Source organism: Corvus cornix, chromosome 5, assembly GCF_000738735.6.
Source record: "Corvus cornix cornix isolate S_Up_H32 chromosome 5, ASM73873v5, whole genome shotgun sequence".
Taxonomy (NCBI): domain Eukaryota; kingdom Metazoa; phylum Chordata; class Aves; order Passeriformes; family Corvidae; genus Corvus; species Corvus cornix.
Window position 1 is genome coordinate 44540629 of NC_046335.1, and position 19915 is coordinate 44560543.

Here is a 19915-nt window from a genome sequence, read left to right on the forward strand (position 1 = left end):
AGAACCATTAAGGGTGGAAAAGACTTCTAAGATCAATTCCAACCATCAGACAGCACTACCACCATGTTCACCACTACACCATGTCCTTAAGTGTCACATCCACCTGCTTTTTGAACACTTCCAGGGATGGTGACTCAACCACTTCCCTGGACAGCCTGTTCCAATGCTTGTCAATCCATTTCATGTTTTTTTTCCTAATATCCAATCTAAACTTCCCCTGGTGCAATTTGAGGCCATTTCCTTTCCTCCTCTTATTATCTAGGAGAATAAACCAACCCACATCTCGCTATAACTACACTCCTTTCAGGCAGAAAGAGAACAGTGATAAGGTCCCCCTGAGCCTCCTTTTCTCCAGACTAAACAATCCCAGTTTCCTCAGCTATTCCTCACAAGACTTGTGCTCCAGACCCTTCTCCAGCATCATTGCCCTTCTCTGGACACGCTCCAGCACCTCAATGCCTTTCTTGTGGGGATTGGCCAAAACTGAACACTGGAGTCAAGGTGTGGTATCCCCAGTGCCAAGTACAGATGAAATGAACTTGGTTCATTTCACCTGGTTCACCAAGGTAATTGTTTCCCCCTGATACAAAACAGTCTAGTTTTGGCCCTCAGAATCATCACATGGAGTTTCATCCTAAACAGAGCAAGATTTTAAAAGCAATGCATTAAAAGACAGTGGAATAGCTGAGGATAAAACAGTTCTGAACCCATGCTGTATTTACCTGAAAGATCCTCCCTGGTACTCTTCTGGTAACAGTTTTCCATCTCTAGCCTTCTTTGCTAGAGCCTGAAGAAAATGAAAGAAGAAAACAGGCAGAGAAAAGAAAGAAATTAGTGTGTTGTAATAGACTAATTCTTTTTTTTTTTTCAGTAAGACATTTTAAGTACCATACAGACATTAAGTCAGCAAAAGTCACCTGCTTTTGAATTTAGGGAAGCACTTCAGCAACACTTTTGTTGTATCTGCAGTGATTTGGCAGAGAGACTAGGGCACAAAACTTCATTTTCCTACCAATATTGGCTGTTCAATAAAAGCTGTTCTCTCACCTTACAAATATTGTTCCAGGTTTTACAATGGAACCACCATTCTCCCTGGTGTTTTTAGATTGTCTAGCAAAATAGTGGTAAGTTCACAGTTTTCCTGTTTAAAGAAATATTTGTTTAAAGAAACTGACATGTACCATTTCAGAACTTTCTACCAGATAGAATGTATTTCTTCCAGCTAAACATTCAACTACCTTTTGAAGGGTGCCTTTAAGGCCACTCCTTCTGTGATCTCCATTTCATTTGTGAGACTTTTCTTTAAAATTCAACAGAAGAAATGTTCAAATACAGCCCAAGAAGTTCATGCTATGTTCCAAGATAAGATCACAGAGTTGTACAAAACTTTAACATTTATAATAAGCATGTCAAAGTTACAAGGATACACTGAGCTTTAATTTAGGCTTTTATTCATCTCTGAGTAATTGGTGAACCAGAAGACAATAGCCATGGGAACAGCATTCACACAACAGGGTCAATATAAGCGTGATGCATTTGTGCAATTGCATTATTTGAATGAAAATATGGTGCCTGGATGCACATGACCTGGAAAGAAGTTAAAATTATCCTACAGCAGAAGGGGATATATCAGCAATTACACAAAGAAAGCGCCTGCCAAACTACAGGAAGACTGATAGAGGAGCAGCTGCAGTTACAGTGTGTATGTGCATGTCAGGTATGTATTTATTTCAGTAATTCAGTGAGGAAGCTGAAAAGCAAAATGATGTTGGTGTGGACACCTGCAATCTACGTAACCCAGTGTCTTTTAGAGGGAGCAGTGTGACCTGTGTCACACACATTCCGTTGGAAAGGCAAGGGGAATGCTCACTATCATCACCCCACCGAATGTAACACAAGCCTGCATTTCCATCACGGGAACTGCAGGACATTGATTTGTGGTAGCAGAGGTTTGCAATACTGCACAGTATTGGGGACGATAATGAAAGTCCAACATTAAACAATGCTTTTATTCTTGGCATTCTATCACTAACCCCAGAACCATCTCAGCTGGCCTTCCTCCTCAACTAGTGAGAGGAATTGTTTTCACAACACATCCAGCATAAAGTAAGCAATATGGACTGGAAAAACCTTGAAAACACCCATTTATGAATGTTTTGTGGCATGACCCATCTTTCTCTGCTACAACTTTGTTGGCTGTTCCCCTCTGTTAGCACAGACCATTATGATTTCTGTAGTTTTTTGCAAAAGGCAAGGATTTACAAAGTGTAGTGGTGTCTAGTTTGGGGACAGTTTTATGCCCTAGGAGCTGCTTCCATTGCATTCTTCAGATGCTGCAGGCTTTTGATTAGCACTTGTTAAATGACAAAAAAAAGGCCTGTGTTGGGACATTTCACCATTCCTTGTACTTTTACCTGCCAAAAACCACTCCTTTATCTGGCAACAACTGCCACATATCACTCTGACTGGCACCTGGTCTATGCAAAATACTGCTCATTAGTCTGAGGAGTTTAATGTTACATCCTTAATTGAACTGCATATTGAAAAAAATGCAGACAGAAATATGTTTGATAATATAACTGCAAAGAGAGTAAAAAAAGCGGACACAAGAAATTTTCTGGGAAAGGGAAAAAACACCAAAAAACCAAAATCTCAAAGCCCAAGACTGGAAATACTAAAGATATAGCATTAAGTAGCTTTCTCTTGAGGATTAAAGAAATACTATTATATTGAATTGCAAAAGTCTGTACAGGTTTATTTTTCAAGCAGTCTAGCCACTATTCAACTAAATAACATGATATTATTGTTAACTAAAAATGAAGAGAGTTGCAAAATTAATACGAATTTTGAAGTATAAGTAATGCTGAAACTGCTTTAGATCCACTGCCTTTGTTATTAGTGATGTGTATCTGGGTCACGCTACATTTTCTGCTACAGAAAGCGATACAGCTGCTGTATTCCTCAGCCTGCTGCACTTTTCAGACCTACCTTTGCAGAGGCAGCAATTTCCTTTATTCCCTTGGCAGCAACATCTTTTATAATTGGCGTAATGAGCCCTCGGTCCGTTGCCACGGCAATGGAGATGTCAATGGACTGCAGCCGCCTGCAGGCTTCCCCATCCCACGTTACATTCACATCTGGCATTTGCTGAAACACAGACAGACAATAAAAAAAGACAGCTGTTAGAAGAATAACAGTGCAATGAGTTATTAAGAAAAAGGAAATGCCTTTAAGACACATAGCTACATACAGGCATTCACCAAGTTAATTAGGTTGTACTGATTTTATTTATATTTACTTTGTCAAAAACCATGAATGTATGCACCAGAAACTGAAAATGCCAGGAGAGACAGAAGTTTTTTTGGTGTTGCTAGGAAAAGAAAACCAAACTAATTACTACAAATTCCTTCACTGATACCACCTTATGATGGCCCAGCATGTAAAGCTTCAAAGCAGTGCAATTTCTCCCACAAAATAAATCACAGGATGTTGAATTTAAAAGCGTGGAAATGGACATCCTACTACACCCATGTGTTGTTTTCCACTGGTGTCTCAAGCATGACTCTCAACAAATAAAAGATGCTGCAGGTACACTCACTGTTATTCAGAAGTTCTCCTAAATGCATCAGATTTTTTTTTTTTTTGGATAGACTAAGTTAAAATTGAGATGTTTACTGTCATTTCATTTAGTTTTTTGAGTTTATTGAAATGAAGAAGGTATTCCAGAAAAAAGTATGGGAGGGACACACTATCAAAAGTGACTCTAATATCTATCTAAAGTAACTGCACTCCTAGGAAGAAGTGGTGTGACAGTACTCTCAGTTCCTATTCTTCAACACCAGAATGTATAGTGTAAAAAAAGAAAAAGAAAAAGAAGAAAAGAGAGAGAAGAAGAAAAAGGTATGTAGTATCCTACTTTGCAAGCTAAATAAAGTTCTAGAAGTCCGACAGTTTACACAGCAGTAAGATGCCCTCAAGTGGGTGCTGTGCAACTACAACTCTTTATATAAGGTTGTTCAAAAGAGATGGTAGGGAAAGAATTTGTCACTTCAACAATTAAAGATTCATTTTTAAAGGACAGCTGCTATAGGAGCTGTTGTTACAAAGCCCAACCACTTGAGAATAATCCTGGAAGTTTTCGTTCCTTCCTCCATCCTTCTCCCTCCTTGTTCCAGAAAGAAAGAATTGCTCTACTGGGCTATTATCTAGTGAGCCCACTAGCCATTCACAAAATTCTGGCTGTCAAATGGCCAAGACCAAGCTGAAACACAGAACCCATAGCTGGACTTGTGATATCCTAAGTGAAGGAGAAATTTAGCATGTTTAAGAACTGATACAAGCAGTTTCTTGAGGTGTGTGCCAAACAATTATAAACTTCCAAACCAGCTGCAGTCAGCTCACTAAAGCTAAAAGAACACATTTTCATTGTTCAGAAATAAAATAGTAATGAAACACTCTTTGAAGAGTGCCCAGAAAAGAGTCAGTGAAACTGCATTGAATTTAAACTTGAGGATGTATTCACACCACCCAATTTCAGGGGTGGAAGGTGCAAGTGGAAGTGGGTTTTATTTTTTTAAAGCAGTTGCTCATGTCTTTTCTGAAATGCTGACAGAATGCTGAGATGTGAGCTTGATCATGAACTTGTTTCCTGATATACTGAGTTAAATCTGTTGTTTTGATTTTTTTTAATGTATTATTTTAAAAGTCAAACAAATGCCAGCATAGATTTCTAACAAAGCAATAGGATAGAGAATTTTATTGATTACTTCCATATCAACACAACATTATTATCATTTCAAAAACTAACAACCCCTCAGAAGACAGAACACAAAACCTCTTGCTCTCTGTCTCCTGTTCCTTTCACCGGCTCTCTGGTGCAGAGATCTGTTATCCAACACTCACAGCAGTTCATGGTAAATTTTGGGGGTCACCATTTCCTCACAAAAGTTTCTTTAGGCCACCAGAAGAAGCTTCTTGTTATGTACATGTCTAACATGTACTAACATGTACATGTACTAACTAAAAACTAATGTTTTTAGTATTAACTTGCAGAGTTTTTTCCAGTCTAAATAAGGCCTCACATTTCTCTCAGGCACTTCCTTATGAAACTGTCTAGAATCCTGTCTATTTTCTGTCCAAATTGCAATTATACATTAAACTATACCTCTTAAAATTATACATTAATATTTAGTACATGTTCAGCTAGAAATCATTTAAATGTTTTCCAGTCCAGTGTTCTCTCAATTCCATACATCCATAGGAATAGCAATAGTCCGGTACCTTAAACATAACTTCCTCTCTCAACTTTTAAATAGTTAAAATTATCCTCACAAATGAGAAAAACAGCTCTCACATCCTTTCCAACGTTTTTATATTACTGTGAGGTAATCCAGGCAACAAGAATTCCTAGCAATGAGCAAAGACTGGTTGCCAGAAGAATTTTTACTTCAATGCAGGTATCACTGAATGTGCCATCAGAATACATCTGAGGTAATAACAAGGTTGGTATAAAGATAAATGTTTGTTTATAACTAAGAGAAATAAGATGCAACTAATATTAGATGAATGATCTTGACAATTACTTTAGTCTGCTGACAAAGTAACTACTGCGATTTGCAGATGTTAACTGCAGTAGGTGGATCTTCACTAAGAAGTTCTCATTTTTACAGTTCACAGCATAGACAGTGAAGAGAATTTTACCTGGAAACCTAAAATACCTGGCAATAAGCAATACAGAATTACCAGCTTTACTATGATCACATTCGTGTCTCCACATAGGCTCACAAAATACTTTTCTTGTCTCCTTGGCAGTTTACTATTAAAATATATTTTTAAAGTCAATTATTTGCTTACCTTCAGAGTAACTGCTGTTGCCTTGATAATAAAATCATTTACAGATACTTTAATGTCATCTGCAAAAAGAAACAGAAAAATTTAAAAAAAGGACAACAGTCATTGTTCATATGATTTATCAGCATTTGTGTGATGACAAGATTCCAGTGATTCAGCAGATTTACTCCTTTGAAGCATTGCCAGAAAGTCACTCATCTTCAAACTCCAATAATAAAAGCAAGAAAACTACTTTTTTCCCCCTTGGGACAAAAGGCATATCCATCAAGAAAAATGTCATGCAGAGACACTCAGGAGAGTTTCAGGAGACTGAAACTGATAACTAAAATCAGGAGTGGCAGCAGAAGCAGGGGCAATAGATACAATGCAGATTATGCCATAAGATTACCCTGAAATGCATGATATTTACATAGTGTTAAACTTACAATTTTTGCAATTAAAAAAAAAAAACTACATTACCCTTCCACCACGATCACTGCTGTTAGCAAAACTGATCAAGCAGCAAAACTGCTCAATTTTCAAATCCGGTTTACGGCATATAACACACATATCTTTACAAATACTTTTGCAAGGGAAAATTATTTATAGAAAATTGTATCAAGTGAAACATTCTTAAGTCATCACAAATTTAGAGGAGCAAACCAAGTATCCACTTACCACATAACTGGCCTGCAACATTTGCCATGATTAGTAATCTATGTATAAGAAGAGAGACAGCATTCCAACAGAACATTATGGAATTTGCAATTACTATGCTGCACTGACAGAATTTCACATCAGAAAAACCTGTATCTTGGTCATCAAATATACACTGGTTTCTATTGACATACTACATTCCTAACCCTTGGCAAAAATGTCACTGTCCAGTAGTAGAGCAGGAATACAGTTAAATAATCCATGTCTGATATTTTGCCCTGTGTCACTGAAGTTTATAGTAGTAGAAAACACCATAATTTCCATCAGAGAAAACATAAACATCTACCAGGACAATCTCTGCAATTCAATTTCATGCAAAGACATATGGCATTTCCACCTCTACATTTAAAGGAAATATTCATTAAGAATCAACAACAGCAGGAGAGGTGTGAAAAATTTCAAGTGAGTATTCCTAAGATCCTTTTTTGGTTCATTCCTTATGAACTGCTGCTGTTTAAAGAAAATATCAGTATCATAAAATGTCTTTGACATTAACTTGTGAATAAAATACCATTAGGAAAAAAAAACAGGTAGAAAAATGACCTGGATACTGTTGCATTAAAAATTAGTCACTCAAAACTCCAGTGGAAGGAGAAGCAGTTCCTGTATCTTCATCTTGAAAATCTGAATATACCGGTCAAATTTCATTTTAGACCACACAAACAGATAAACAAGCACGGGCTAGTCACTAGAACAGAACAGTTGGCCTCAGTTTCTCAGTCGGTACAGCAACAAAAATGTAAATTAACACTATCCTGCTACGTTATTCTGAATGCAGAGCTCACATGGCTTTGGAAAGCTACCATTTGAACCTACATGCTTTCAAACCATGACAGCAATTGTGAAGCTTTAGATCAAAACTTGAAGTGTCTTAGACCTACAGTTACTCATTTTTCATTCTTGTGATAATGAGGTGATGAGAAACATCTCAAAGCTGAACTATTGAGAACAAACTACGCAAATGGTACCAGAAAAAAGGACTAATAGAACAACACTAAGAAGAATCCAAGTGAAATTGTTTATGCCCTTTTCTCTTGTGCAGACAGCTATATTCTCCCATGAATGTCTTCAGTCTTTAGAACTAATCTTTGGTCTTTAAAAAAACAGAGTGTAGTAGGAGAAAAACCAGCCTGCTGTTTCTTCCCTTTATAAAATAACAGGCCCTCAGATTTTTTACCCAAGTCACAGACTTAGTACTGGTCTATGAGGTGCATGCCTGCGTGTCTCCATCACCAAACAGAGTGTCACTACTTGCTTATGCAGCCTGAACATTGTGGAAAATTAGTTGGCAAAGTAATGCCTCTGTCTTCCTGTATCCTGACAAGCTGTCCAATTCAATAATTGCCAGGAACTACAGCTTGAGTCCAACATACAGAATACTGAAAAAAAATTATTTGACTGCATAGTGGTCTGCCTATACAAAATCGATACCTCCTGGGGAAGTTTATGTAAACAAGACAAATTATGTATTACTATAACCACATTAGTATTACCACACCTTCAAGTAAATCGCACTACTAACCTTTGGCCAATTCTTTCCTCAATTTCAAAACAGCATCAATGGCACAGTCAGCAGCAGCATATGCATGAGGTATGGTAGTTTTAGACTCCGTTAATCTCTTGGCAATAACTCTTCGGATGTTGCTAGCTGGGATTTCTGTGAATGTGCCCTGAAAGAAATCAGATGCTGCATATTAAATATCAGGAGAGCAAACAAACCTCCCCTTTGCTGAAACAGTACTCCAGCATTTATGCATTATCATCAGTGACTCCTGCCCACTTCAGCTATCCCCTAGGTATCCAAAAGTGATACATTCCAACTACTGAAATTAATATGACTAAGACCATTGAGTGTTCTAGTCTATTCCTGTAAACTGGGATCAACACAACAGGTTTTACAGAATAATTCCATTTTGCAGTATAGAATTAACCCTGTTTAAAAAAAAAAAATCCAAATATTGAGGCATTAATTTTCAGCCAGAGTCTATAAGCATTATTCCATCTTCCTGATTTGGCATATTGCTCAGATCATGCTTTGTTCCATTTAAATTGTAACAGAGCATTTCCTCAGTAAGCTACTGCTTTTTCAGTTCCCTGAGTAGTTCATTAAGACAGGTTTTACTGCATCTTTTCTGTTATTCTTCTCCCTCCTTCCACATATATCGAATAATGTTTCACTGGCCAACTTTCTCCTAGAAGGAGGTCAACTTGCCAGAAATCTCTCAAAATATTAGTGACTACAGAAAGCAAGCAAAATAAATGGTTCTGTAAAACATTATTTTGCATACCTAATCTTTAGCACATATCCCTTGAACATACAAGGATTCACATACTCAATAGTACTCAATACACAGTAAATTGCAATATGTATGTTCTGGTGCAATTGTAGAAACATTTTATTCTGTAATGGATCTGGGTCTGAGCTTGTGTGTTCTTTAGTTCTTTGTACAGTGCAAAAAAAAAAAAAAAAAAGACAGCATTTTCTGAATATTATGAATTGTAGCTACATTGCAAACTTCAGCCTAAAAAGATACATCAAATTTAGATCTAGAGCCAGAAAATGTTTTTCACGAAAGCTTTTCAACTTCTACTAATGTACATTTCAGCAAGGGCATTTATTCTTTAAAAAAATAATTTCTGGTATTCTAACACTTCAATTTAACATAGAAATTTATTTAGGTTCTAGAGTTTGCAAAATTACTCTCCAAGGCAACCACCAAGAAGCCTTTTCCTTCCTCACTTCTTGACAACTCATTAATGGACACTTACACTTGCAGGAAAGCAAACAAATCAAGTACAGTAAAAATAAATCATCATTCCAGTTTCTCCAAGGCCTGCAATATAAATTTTTTCATCGCTTCAATTTGCAAGCTACACAAAATAGTATGCAGACCATAATTTCGAGGATTTCAGTTTTAATTACATTGCCTTAGAATCACTGAAACACACTAAAAACTGCACATCACTGAGCTTGACATCTAGGTGGCCTTAGTTTCCTTCCTCTCTCCAGATCTAGAAATCTCAGAGCTACTGAAGTAGCTATTGCACTATTCAGCTGTAGCAATGCTGAAATCTTAGCAGAGTGTTACCAGGGCAGCAGGTTGTCCTGGAGTGGAAACTGCTGGAATTGCTGGCCTTGGATATGGAGAAGTCACGGCTGTTGCTAGTGAAGGAGAAGGCACCGCAGCAGGAGGTGGAGAAACCACAGGTTTCAATTCACTGGGTTTACCTTTCTGCTTCTGTTGCAGAAGTTTGAGAGCATCCCTGGTGATTAAACAGAGTGAAATATTGACAACAAAGAAACTATTTAACAATTCCCTAAGCATTATTATTCCATCACTTATTCTATTTAATTAGCCACTTCTGTACATTTAAATTTCTGTTGTCAAACCAAATATTAAGAAGGTAATTATTATTAAACGATATTAATTTTGTGTTGCCTTTGTGGTATCTTTTTAGTAAATTCTCATTAATTTCCATGAATAAAAGGGCCTGAATATGCAGTAACAGAAAGCATTTGTGTTAGAGAAGCGTAACAATCATCATCATTACTTGTGAGTGTGCAAAGCGATTTTTGATTTGCATTAACAATTCTTCTGAATAAAAGAGTATATTTATTCAGGCTATAAAGCCTCAAATAAAAGCTGTTTCATCTATTTGAAATAAACTGAATTTAATGTAATTACTTAGTGCTAAGTGAAAACTGAGTAATAGATTTATAACTCATTTCTCTGTACCTTTCCAACATAAATTTGGAGAGTTGGGCACTAATGTTATACAGGCCCATACTTCCTAACACCACATTAGAGAAACAAAGCTGAAGCATTCTCCTAGGATTTTATACTGATACAGCTACCACCACAAAATCTTCCTGTTCTGGGCACAGCATGACAGACATGAGAGACTCCCATCTCTAAGCCATGATAGGGTGCTCTAGGTGCACTGCATTCATAAAGCAACAAGCTAAAGATCAGCACCTACAAGGCTGAACAGAAATAACTGCATTTCCACCACCACTGCCAGCTGCAAGGCAAGACAGTTGTAGATTTCCTGTAGGTCTCTCTTTATGCTCCAGATCTGCTAACAAAAGCCTCTATCATATACCCTAGATAAATCTCTATCATTTCATGAAGACACAGCATGTACACAAAAGTTTAATTACACAAATTGGCAGAGGAAATTAAAATAAATTAAAAATCAGACTACTTACAACCCTACCACGGTTTTGAAACACAATTCATAAATACTAAACAAAGCTATCTAATTTCAGTAGATTACTGTTTGAGAGACTACTCTTGAGTGGCAGCCAAGAGTTATTAAATTTTTATAGGAGGAACAAAATCTCAGAACATTATGCATTCTTAGTTCTTCCTAAAAAGTAGCACTCCAGCACTGAGTGAGAAAATTAAAAAATTTTCAATTTTCAAAGAACTGAAAATTGAAAAGCTCTACATAATGCCTTTTCCCATTGCTGACTTGCTTCAATTTATTCTTACCTTCAACACATAGTTCAACAAAATATTGAAAACAAACAAGTGAATGAGCTCAAGATAAAATTTTTCCTAATTAAAAGTTGTTACTTGTTTTCCCAAATTAACATGCTAGCCAAAATTTGTTTTAAAATTAAGTGTTTAGTATTTAACACACCTACTATATCAGGGGAAAAAAAATAGATTTCATAGAATGAAAATCATTCCCTACCATGACAATTTGAGACACAAAAAGTAACTGCATGACATAATACAAGTTTTTTGTTAACATATTAGAAGGTACCAAAAATTAGTTGAGGGTTTTCACTTGGCAGTCATTAGAGAGACCATCTGGTTTTGGTGTTTTTTAGAGTGTTAACTGAAAAACGTATTGCCAAAATTGAGCTTATTTTTAGATTAAAAGATTTGCTCAAAACTTTCTGAAACTCATTTGTATTGTACAAAAGACACATACATACAAATGAAAATTTAGATGCATGTTATACATACATATGAATAGAGCTTCCCCCCACTAATTCCACATAATTTAACTGATTAAGAAAAACAGGTACAGCAGTGTTATGACTCTCATAGTTGCAACACTGAAAGCCTGAATATGAGTAGAGTTAGAAGAGGAATCAAAGCAGATAAAATAAAACAGGTTTAAGTACAAGTCAGGTAAATAGATGCTTTATTAGAACTGGAAAAAGAAGGGTTGGTCACATCTTTCCAACAACTCTATAAATTTCTATCAACACAAGACAGTACCAGAGAAAGATAGGAGGTAACATGAAAGAGCAGCCTGCTTCGCAGAAAAGGTATGAGAGTTTGGTAAACATTTAATAAACAAAAATATGCCATACCAAACTGTTGTTAGGAATATAGAGATTCTGGCAACTCTGTTACACTTCAGCTTACCACTACTACAGAAGTGTGTAGTCATTTCACTTCATGTTAGCCAAAATCCAAAGAATGGTGAAAGCAAACTGAGCACTTTGTGTTCAAAACATACTTTTCCTGATATGAGCAAGTTAGTTACACAGACACCTAAGAATCACTGAGGATCCAACGGTGCCAACAGAGATGCATGGATTGACACAAGCTTCCTGTGGTGGCAGTTACTGCTCTTTACTGTACCCAACCCCTTTCACAGGTTTCATATTCCCCTTTCACACGTTTACACCTGTTTACTCAATTCAGAGACGATTTCCTGGAAAAAGGAAAATGGTTAGCAGAGATTCAGAACACAATAGAACTTCAGAGCACATCAGAAACTTCCAGGTATCAGACCTATTGCACTAGCAACATTATAGAAGGAACCCAGGAACCCATTCCTCCCACATGGCAGCTGACAAACTGCACACAGCAGAGATCCCACGCTCAGTCCGTACTCAATACATGCATTTACATGAATACAATACATGAATTTAATCTCCAGAAAAACAGCACTGCATGCGTGTGCTGGCCTTTCTCTGCAAGTCCAAAATGCCTGAGCAGCTCAGAGATTCCAAGACACACTAACTTAACAACAGCTGGGAGGAACATGCCTCAGAAAAACACAGTTCTCAGTAACCAGCCTTTTCATGGCTCCATTTATAAATCCCTAGATCACTATTAAATAGAATGGGAAAGGGCAATAGTAGCTGAAACAATCAATTTTAATATAGCCCTCCCAAACAGCATCTGAGCTGATGAGTAGAAAAATGGTACAATCTTTGACAGAATTTGTGAGTCACTTTGTACTGGCACACCAATTCTCTAGGACGTTTTTGATGGAAGTGATATTAAGTGATATAAGAAGATACTACTTAGAAATAACAAATAAAAAAACTCTGCAACTCGATTAAAAAAAAAAATCACACACAAAATCAACAATAACAAAACAGGCAGGAAAAAGACAACAGTAATTCAACACTGAACAGACCCATATGAGCAATATAAATAAATAAAAGTATGCAGATAAATAAAATATTGGCCTACTAAGGGAGTCGATCATGACAGAGAACACCAGTAGAGTGGAAGTTCCAGCTGCTGTTACAAGTTTTACAGTGAATTGAATTTAAAGATTGAAAGTTGGGGGAAAGAATCTTGCTTGCTTACACAACTCACTATCTTCGTTTCTCGTAATCTGGTGAGTGCAGCAAAGGAAATATTTCCCTGAATATCTGCAGCAGCTCTCTATAAAAATCTGCACATTTTATTTCAAACTGAATATAATAGCAGAGTCTGTAGGCATCTGAAAGATTAGCTCCATTTCAAAAGAATGGTTAGAAAACCCCAGACATTCTTCATCTTAAATTGACATTTCAAAGTCAAATCTTTTGTATGAAAAAAGCAGTTTTTAAAAGAAATTATTTTGCTAGATAATTCTCATAACTACAGAAAAATCTTTGCTAGATCTCCATGACAACTAGGAAAAGTTAATTCATTAGCTCAAAGTCCCAGAGGGTTTCCACCTGCCATAGCCTCGTTCCACACCATAAATTACCATTACACTTACATAATTAACAAAGAACTCTCTCTGATGATTTGCTGTTACATAGGATAGTCTATCTATTCAATTCCTTATTACATTTCAACTCTGCCAAAGATCATAAGAAAAAAAAAAAAAGCTTTGAAAAACTGTCTGCTGCTTTTCTGGCTCCAGTTCCAAGTTACACTGACCTGATCCTGGTTGTCTTTGAATGGAACTAAACTAACAGCAGCCAGGAAAGTCTGTGTGAGTGAATGATGGTATTTGTCAAAAGGAATAATTTTACTGAGAACACAAATATTTTTTTCTGCCAACATTCTCACCTCCAACAACATACATGCATCATTTCAAGGCTAAATGCACTACCACGTTTTTGCACACAACCTCCTCACTCAAAGGCTGGAGTCCCAATCATTACACTGGAATACTTAAAAGGTATAATAAACTGCTAGAAGCCTGATCATAACAAACCACAGCTTTGTAAACAAATATCCTTTAAATCATAGAGAGGAAAAAAAGGAAACGTGGGAGAAAAACAGAATTCTGGAATTTCTTATGATTACACTTCATTGCTTCCCCCAGCCTAATAAAAATGGGAAAAAATGAAATCCTGACAGATTTCAGAACAGAACTGCAGCAAAAAAAGCAAAAGATCTGAACTCCCTAAAGAAAAGGGGTTGAAGAAAACAGGCCACTGGTATTCTATTATGGCTCTGCATGCATCTTGGGTAGTACAATTCTTGAGATCCATAGCGGCAGCTAACAGTGATGCTTAGGAGGCAATAGCCACCATTAGGCTGAGCTGCAGGAAATGTGACAGCAGTACCACACAGCTAAGATGGGACTTAAAAAATGCAAATATATTTTTTGGTTTTTTACTAATTAAGGGCTTCTTCAAATATTTCCTAACCCATTCTCCCTATCTTTTCAACAGGTTTTTCAAATTTAACTAAGCCCATCCATAGCAAAAAATGGAACAAAGACACAGATTTTTTAATAAATAAACTTCAAACTAATGGAGATTGCTCTAGTATCAGAAGTTGTAAGTTTACCAAATTATCTACATACTCTTTAGTGAAGATTCCTCGAGGCCCAGTAGGTGTAACATTGCTTGGATCTAGTCCATGTGTCTCCAGAATGTTGCGAGCTGCAGGGCTTAAGCGAACCCTGAAGAAATGAGGGGAAAAAATACATTTTTTAAATACTAAGATTAACTTATTTCCTTAATGTACACCATGAGAAACTACATTTCTCTCTGGTGAACTACAAAGCAGAGTACATTGGTACAGAGTACCCAGTGCATCTTAACACGATTTGCCTTTTGAAATTAGGAGAAAAGCCAACATCTAGAGAAAATGTTTTAGAATTCTTAGATACAAAGCAACAACACACTCAGAAAAGAATAAATACTTGGTTTCAAGTCTTTCCACAAAATCTCCTACTTATTATTTCCTAAAGGAGACTACATTTGCACCTCATTGAATTTTAAGAATGGTCCATTAAGCCCTTGCCAAAAAAACCCCATATCATAAATGATCATTTGGTTCTAAACATGCTGATACATCTCCAACAGTTGCAGTGAAAAAGCACTTCTGATTATCTTTGGTACTAAAAGGAAAAACATAACCCTTTCAAGGATCCCTTTGTGGATCATCCTCCTACTACAGGTAATGCCTGGGCAATGACTTCAGTTAGTTGTCTTCCACTTGCACGAGAAAAGCCTAAATGCTGGCAGCATTTAGAACACAGCAAGCCAGAGAGAAAAGGTAACGAGGTTGGGGGGAAAAAAAAGCCCCACAACACAAGTAAGATATATCCTCCAAACAGGATATATCCTGGGATATGAAGCACTGATTTATGGATTATTGCTACCTGACTAACACTGGGCCTGACTCCCCATCCAAGGTGTTTGCAATGCTTAGAATACCAACGGATCCAAACCGAACTAACAAAGAGCACATAAACCTACTGTTTTAAGTTTTTCACATTCCACTGTTATGAAAATATTTGAATAATTTTTTTCTAATATCAAAAATGCAACAGCTTGGAAGGGTTTTGGAATGTGCCATTTCTTTGTTTATTTTTTCTCCTCAAACAAATAGAAAACAAGTCATAGGTACACTTAGCGTCTGATGCATAAGCACTGGTGTCCATCCTATATCAGCACAACTTCATAAATCAATTGCATGACCGAATAAAAGCATGTTTAATTAAATTAATAAAAAAATAATTAATACAATTATGTTGTTTGAATTGACTTACTGGGCTTTAGAGCAAAGACATATTCTAGGCCTGCAAGGTTTATCACCTCATTCATACTTAATCACTCTTAAACTAACAGCGTACTACTAGATAAAAAAGGACAGAAGACTGTGCTTGGTTCAGTTCTACTGATCTACGAAAGAGTTCCATTTCATAACAAACATAGAAACTTACTGCAATTTCCCAGGCTGATGTTGCAGTTTAGGAGGGGCTGAAACTGCAGGACCTGCAGGAGGTGAGGCACCTGCAGGTGCCGGTGGAGCCACAGAAGATGGATCACCAGCATCAGCTGGCATTTCAACCTGTTTCCAGTCCTGTCCTTCCTCTACCAGCAGACCAATTATTGAGCCCAATCGAACATTTTTGCTTCCTTCTTCCACCTAAATTAAGAACATTAAGTTACATATTACTCTGTCTGCTCTAATATGACTAGAACAAGTAGATGTCAAAGTTTCAGGCATATTAATGACAATTCATCAGTAAGATTGATCCCATTTTATTGCTACTATTAATTAGACATTTCAAGACTAAAATTAATTATAATTGCTATTATAAGGAGAGGAACATTAAGTTATGCCCCAAATCCAATACACCTAAAGTTAGCATTCAGAAATCAAAGTAACCTTTTATAGACACAGACTTTGCAGCTCAGAACTAGAATAGAAAAAGAAAACTTGTTATAATTTTGCTTAACTTTTCATCTCCTGGATTTTTGAGTCACTGCTAGGTTTTCATTACTCACAATAAAAAAACCCCTGCATAAACGTCAATGAACCCCAGAAACTCAGATGTAGAAAGAGCTGAAGTAAGTAGAAGGATTTGAAGGTTCTGGGATGAGAGGATGGCCACAAGCCAACAGTGTAGATTTGCAGCCCAGAAAGGCAAATGCAGGAGTGCGGCCAGCAGGGAGAGGGAGATGATTCTGCCCCTCTACTCCACTTTTGTGAGACCCCACCTGGAGAGCTGTGTCCAGGTCTGGGATCCTCAACAAGACATGGACCTGCTAAGAGTGGGTCCAGAGGAGGGCCACAAAGATGACCAGAGGGCTGAAGCACCTCTCCTACAAAGGCTGAGAGCTGGGGTTGTTCAGCATGGAGAAGAGGCTTTGGAGAGACATTATACCAGCCTTTCAGTACCTAAAAGGTGGGGAGAGGGCCTTTTTATACAGGCAGGACAAGGGGTAATGGTTTTACAATCAAAGAGGGCAAGTTTCTCTTAGAAAAAAATTCTTTACTCAAAGGTGGAGAAGCACTGGAACAGGTTGCCCATAAGGGTTGTGGATGCCCTATTCCTGGAAGCATTCAGGGCCAGGTTGGATGGGCAACCTGATCTAGTGAACAGCATCCCTGCCAGGGGGGTTGGAATGAGATGATCTTTAAGGCACCTTACAACCCAAACCAGTCAATGATTCTATGTAGCCAAGAAGAGTCAAAAAAATCCTAACTTTGCTGACAAGCCAACAAAGCACAGGTGACCATGACAGGGAGAAAAAATTAGAGATTAAGTGTACAGAGAAATAAAATTCCCTTGGAGCTTTTGCCACTGCAGCATAATCCTTTAGTCACTAACAAATATATACTAAAGTAAATGTTTATTTCCTCCACTGGGAAGAAAAATGGACAGAGCTTATGCTGGCTCATTCTGCAATGGAATTTTTACACAAAGTGGCTTCCATACCAATCCTCATTTAGGTCATGAATGAGAAAATGGTAATGGAGACTAATGTTAGGGAAACTTTCCTGTCTGACCATCCAGGAGCCACTCTGGCAGTCACAGTCCCACCACGTGAGCTGGGACCGAAGCCCCTTTACAGTGGGTGGCTCCAGTGACCCCATGGGTGTCCCCCTTGGCTCCCTGCACACTCCACACTCACACAGTCAGACAGGGTTTCCTTACAGCTCAGCCCTGGGTTTCCCCATAGCAGAATCTCAGACACCTGGATCCCTAAAGCAATTTTAATTGTGGCCCAGTAACACAAAACCAGCTTGAGCTCATGCCTCTGGGGAAGGACCATGAACAAAGGAATCCCTGTGCTTTTATACCCTCAGTCTGTGTTGTTGATAGCCTGGGGTCTCCCTGCTGAGTCCTCGGCTCCTGCTGTGTCCAAGTCCCCGGTCACCTGGACGGTGCCACAGGTCCCTCTGCCCTCTGTGGTGCAAAGGGTCAGCACCAGGTCAGGGCCCCTTGCCTGGGGCTCCCACCATGCTCCCCAGCCAGGGCACAACCTGCAGCTCCCACTGCAGCTGCACACCCAGCTACCTGCTCTAGGTCTATCCCTCAACAATTAATTACAGTTCTTAAACAATCATTCATCATCTGTTTGGTTCCTAATTGAACTGTAAAGTATTTTAGGAAAAAAAAAAATCAGTGTTAATTTAAGAAGCAACTCTACTGAAAGAATAATCATCATTCTGAAATTACCCTTCTAATATTTCATTCAGTTATTTAATCTTTTATGGCATTTTACACTGAATCAGACATGATCATTAAAAGACCTATTCAGATAGAGAAGAAATATATATGCATGAGTTTCTATTTTACCGTTAGCCTGCTCTTTCTTAAACCATACACAGATTATACAGTCAAGAAAAGCCAAGAAGGGTTACAGAACATGAATTAATTCAACCTAATGAACCTTCTATGTTTAAATGCAAAACCCAAAGCATTAAGCAGACTGTGCTTATTTGGCTCAAGTTTTTCATACCGAACTCCGTGAAGATGGTTCAGAATTTTAGCTGGTATCAAAAGGCACAACATTTTTGTCTAATTTCTTTTAGAAAGTGAGTAAAATTTGGCCAGATGATAGCTCAGAGGCACAAAACATTCCTAAATTCCCACCAACTACATCACATCTTAAACTTCTGAGTGGCCCTTGGAAGGATAATCTTTTCAATAAGTAATCATCAGTCCATCCACAAACCTGACACAGCTTTTTTTATAAGCCTTACACAAACATCTATTGAACACCCAATACAGAGCAGAAATATCCACCAGGTACTGCAGAAAGACAACCAAGGATCACACCTGAGCTAGAGAAAAAAGAAAAGAAAATCTGAAAATTTCTGATCTTATTGCTCACTTGTTATTTCAGTTTCTAAAACATTAGGTTTCTTCTGTACTTTTTAGGAGACTGGAATAAAAGCCTCTCTATTCTGTACTCTAATTCTTTGGCCCACCATTTCTAGAGTCCAAGGATTAAAAGAATCCATTGAAGACTGGGTTTGCATAATGATCTGTTCATGTTACTCCAATAAAGCTGCCTCTCTTCCCTTATCCTGAAACACGTTATAGTTATTTTCTACCTCCTGGAATCTCCTTCTCAGGTTCAGCTCTTGGCATAGGATTGTTACCGGATGATATGGATATAACTAAGGCTGAATGTCACTGCTCCATGACAGTGATATAGCTACATGGAAGCTATGCAGCTGCTGGAAAGTCTGCCTTTGATCTATCAAAAAACGTGCCACAGGAGCAATACACACAAAGAAATTTTGAAATTTGCAAGGCATTTGCATACAAGAGAGGAAACAAAAACCCCACAGCTTCTGAAATACTAATGTTACTTGTAGCCATCATGAATTACTATTAAAGAAACTTAGCAAAGTTCAATTTTTTTTTTTAATATCTCCCTAGGATTAATTCTTTAATACTTTGACAGACAGAATCCCCATATCTCCTCCTCACATAACCTAACAAAGCAGTGTCTGCAAATGCAGAATAGATTGCACAAGATTTTGTCACGGCTATTAGGGGCAAACTAATTTTCAGAACCATTCAAAACTGAAGAAGAGAATTAAAAATAGTGAAAGCACTGCCCAGCAATTCTTTAAATAACTACATGGAGACTAAAATCACATTAAAAAATACATCTAATGTGAGACTTCATCCAGGGATAGCAGAATAGATCCTCTGAAACTTATTAAGTGTGTTATTCCACAGTTGTACACAAAAACTCAGAAGTTTCAAGGTGGTACAAAAAGACTGAACATCTGTGAAAAAAATACTATTTAGCAACGCAATTAAAAGAAGGAAAAAGATGTTAAAAACTCTTACTTGTCTATATACACTAGTGCTCAAATGCAAGTTATCCTGTAGAAATTAAACACTAATGACAGTTTTTGTAAGCCTGATAGAGTTCACTTACAGCTGAGTTCCATCTTACATC

At 37.5% G+C, this 19915-nt stretch overlaps 1 protein-coding gene across 4 annotated transcripts in view; it reads right to left on the reverse strand.

Moving 5' to 3' along the window:
- PDHX (pyruvate dehydrogenase complex component X) overlaps window positions 1-19915 on the reverse strand; it is a 37012-nt gene that overhangs the window by 3974 nt on the left and 13123 nt on the right. For all 4 annotated transcript variants that reach the window (XM_039552144.1, XM_039552143.1, XM_039552145.1 and 1 more), the window contains exons 4-10: window positions 15925-16130; window positions 14557-14655; window positions 9636-9810; window positions 8069-8216; window positions 5854-5912; window positions 2989-3147; window positions 723-787 (exon numbers count right to left, since the gene is read on the reverse strand). In XM_039552144.1, coding sequence (XP_039408078.1) covers window positions 723-787; window positions 2989-3147; window positions 5854-5912; window positions 8069-8216; window positions 9636-9810; window positions 14557-14655; window positions 15925-16130 — 911 coding nt within the window. The remainder of the gene's footprint in view (window positions 1-722; window positions 788-2988; window positions 3148-5853; window positions 5913-8068; window positions 8217-9635; window positions 9811-14556; window positions 14656-15924; window positions 16131-19915) is intronic.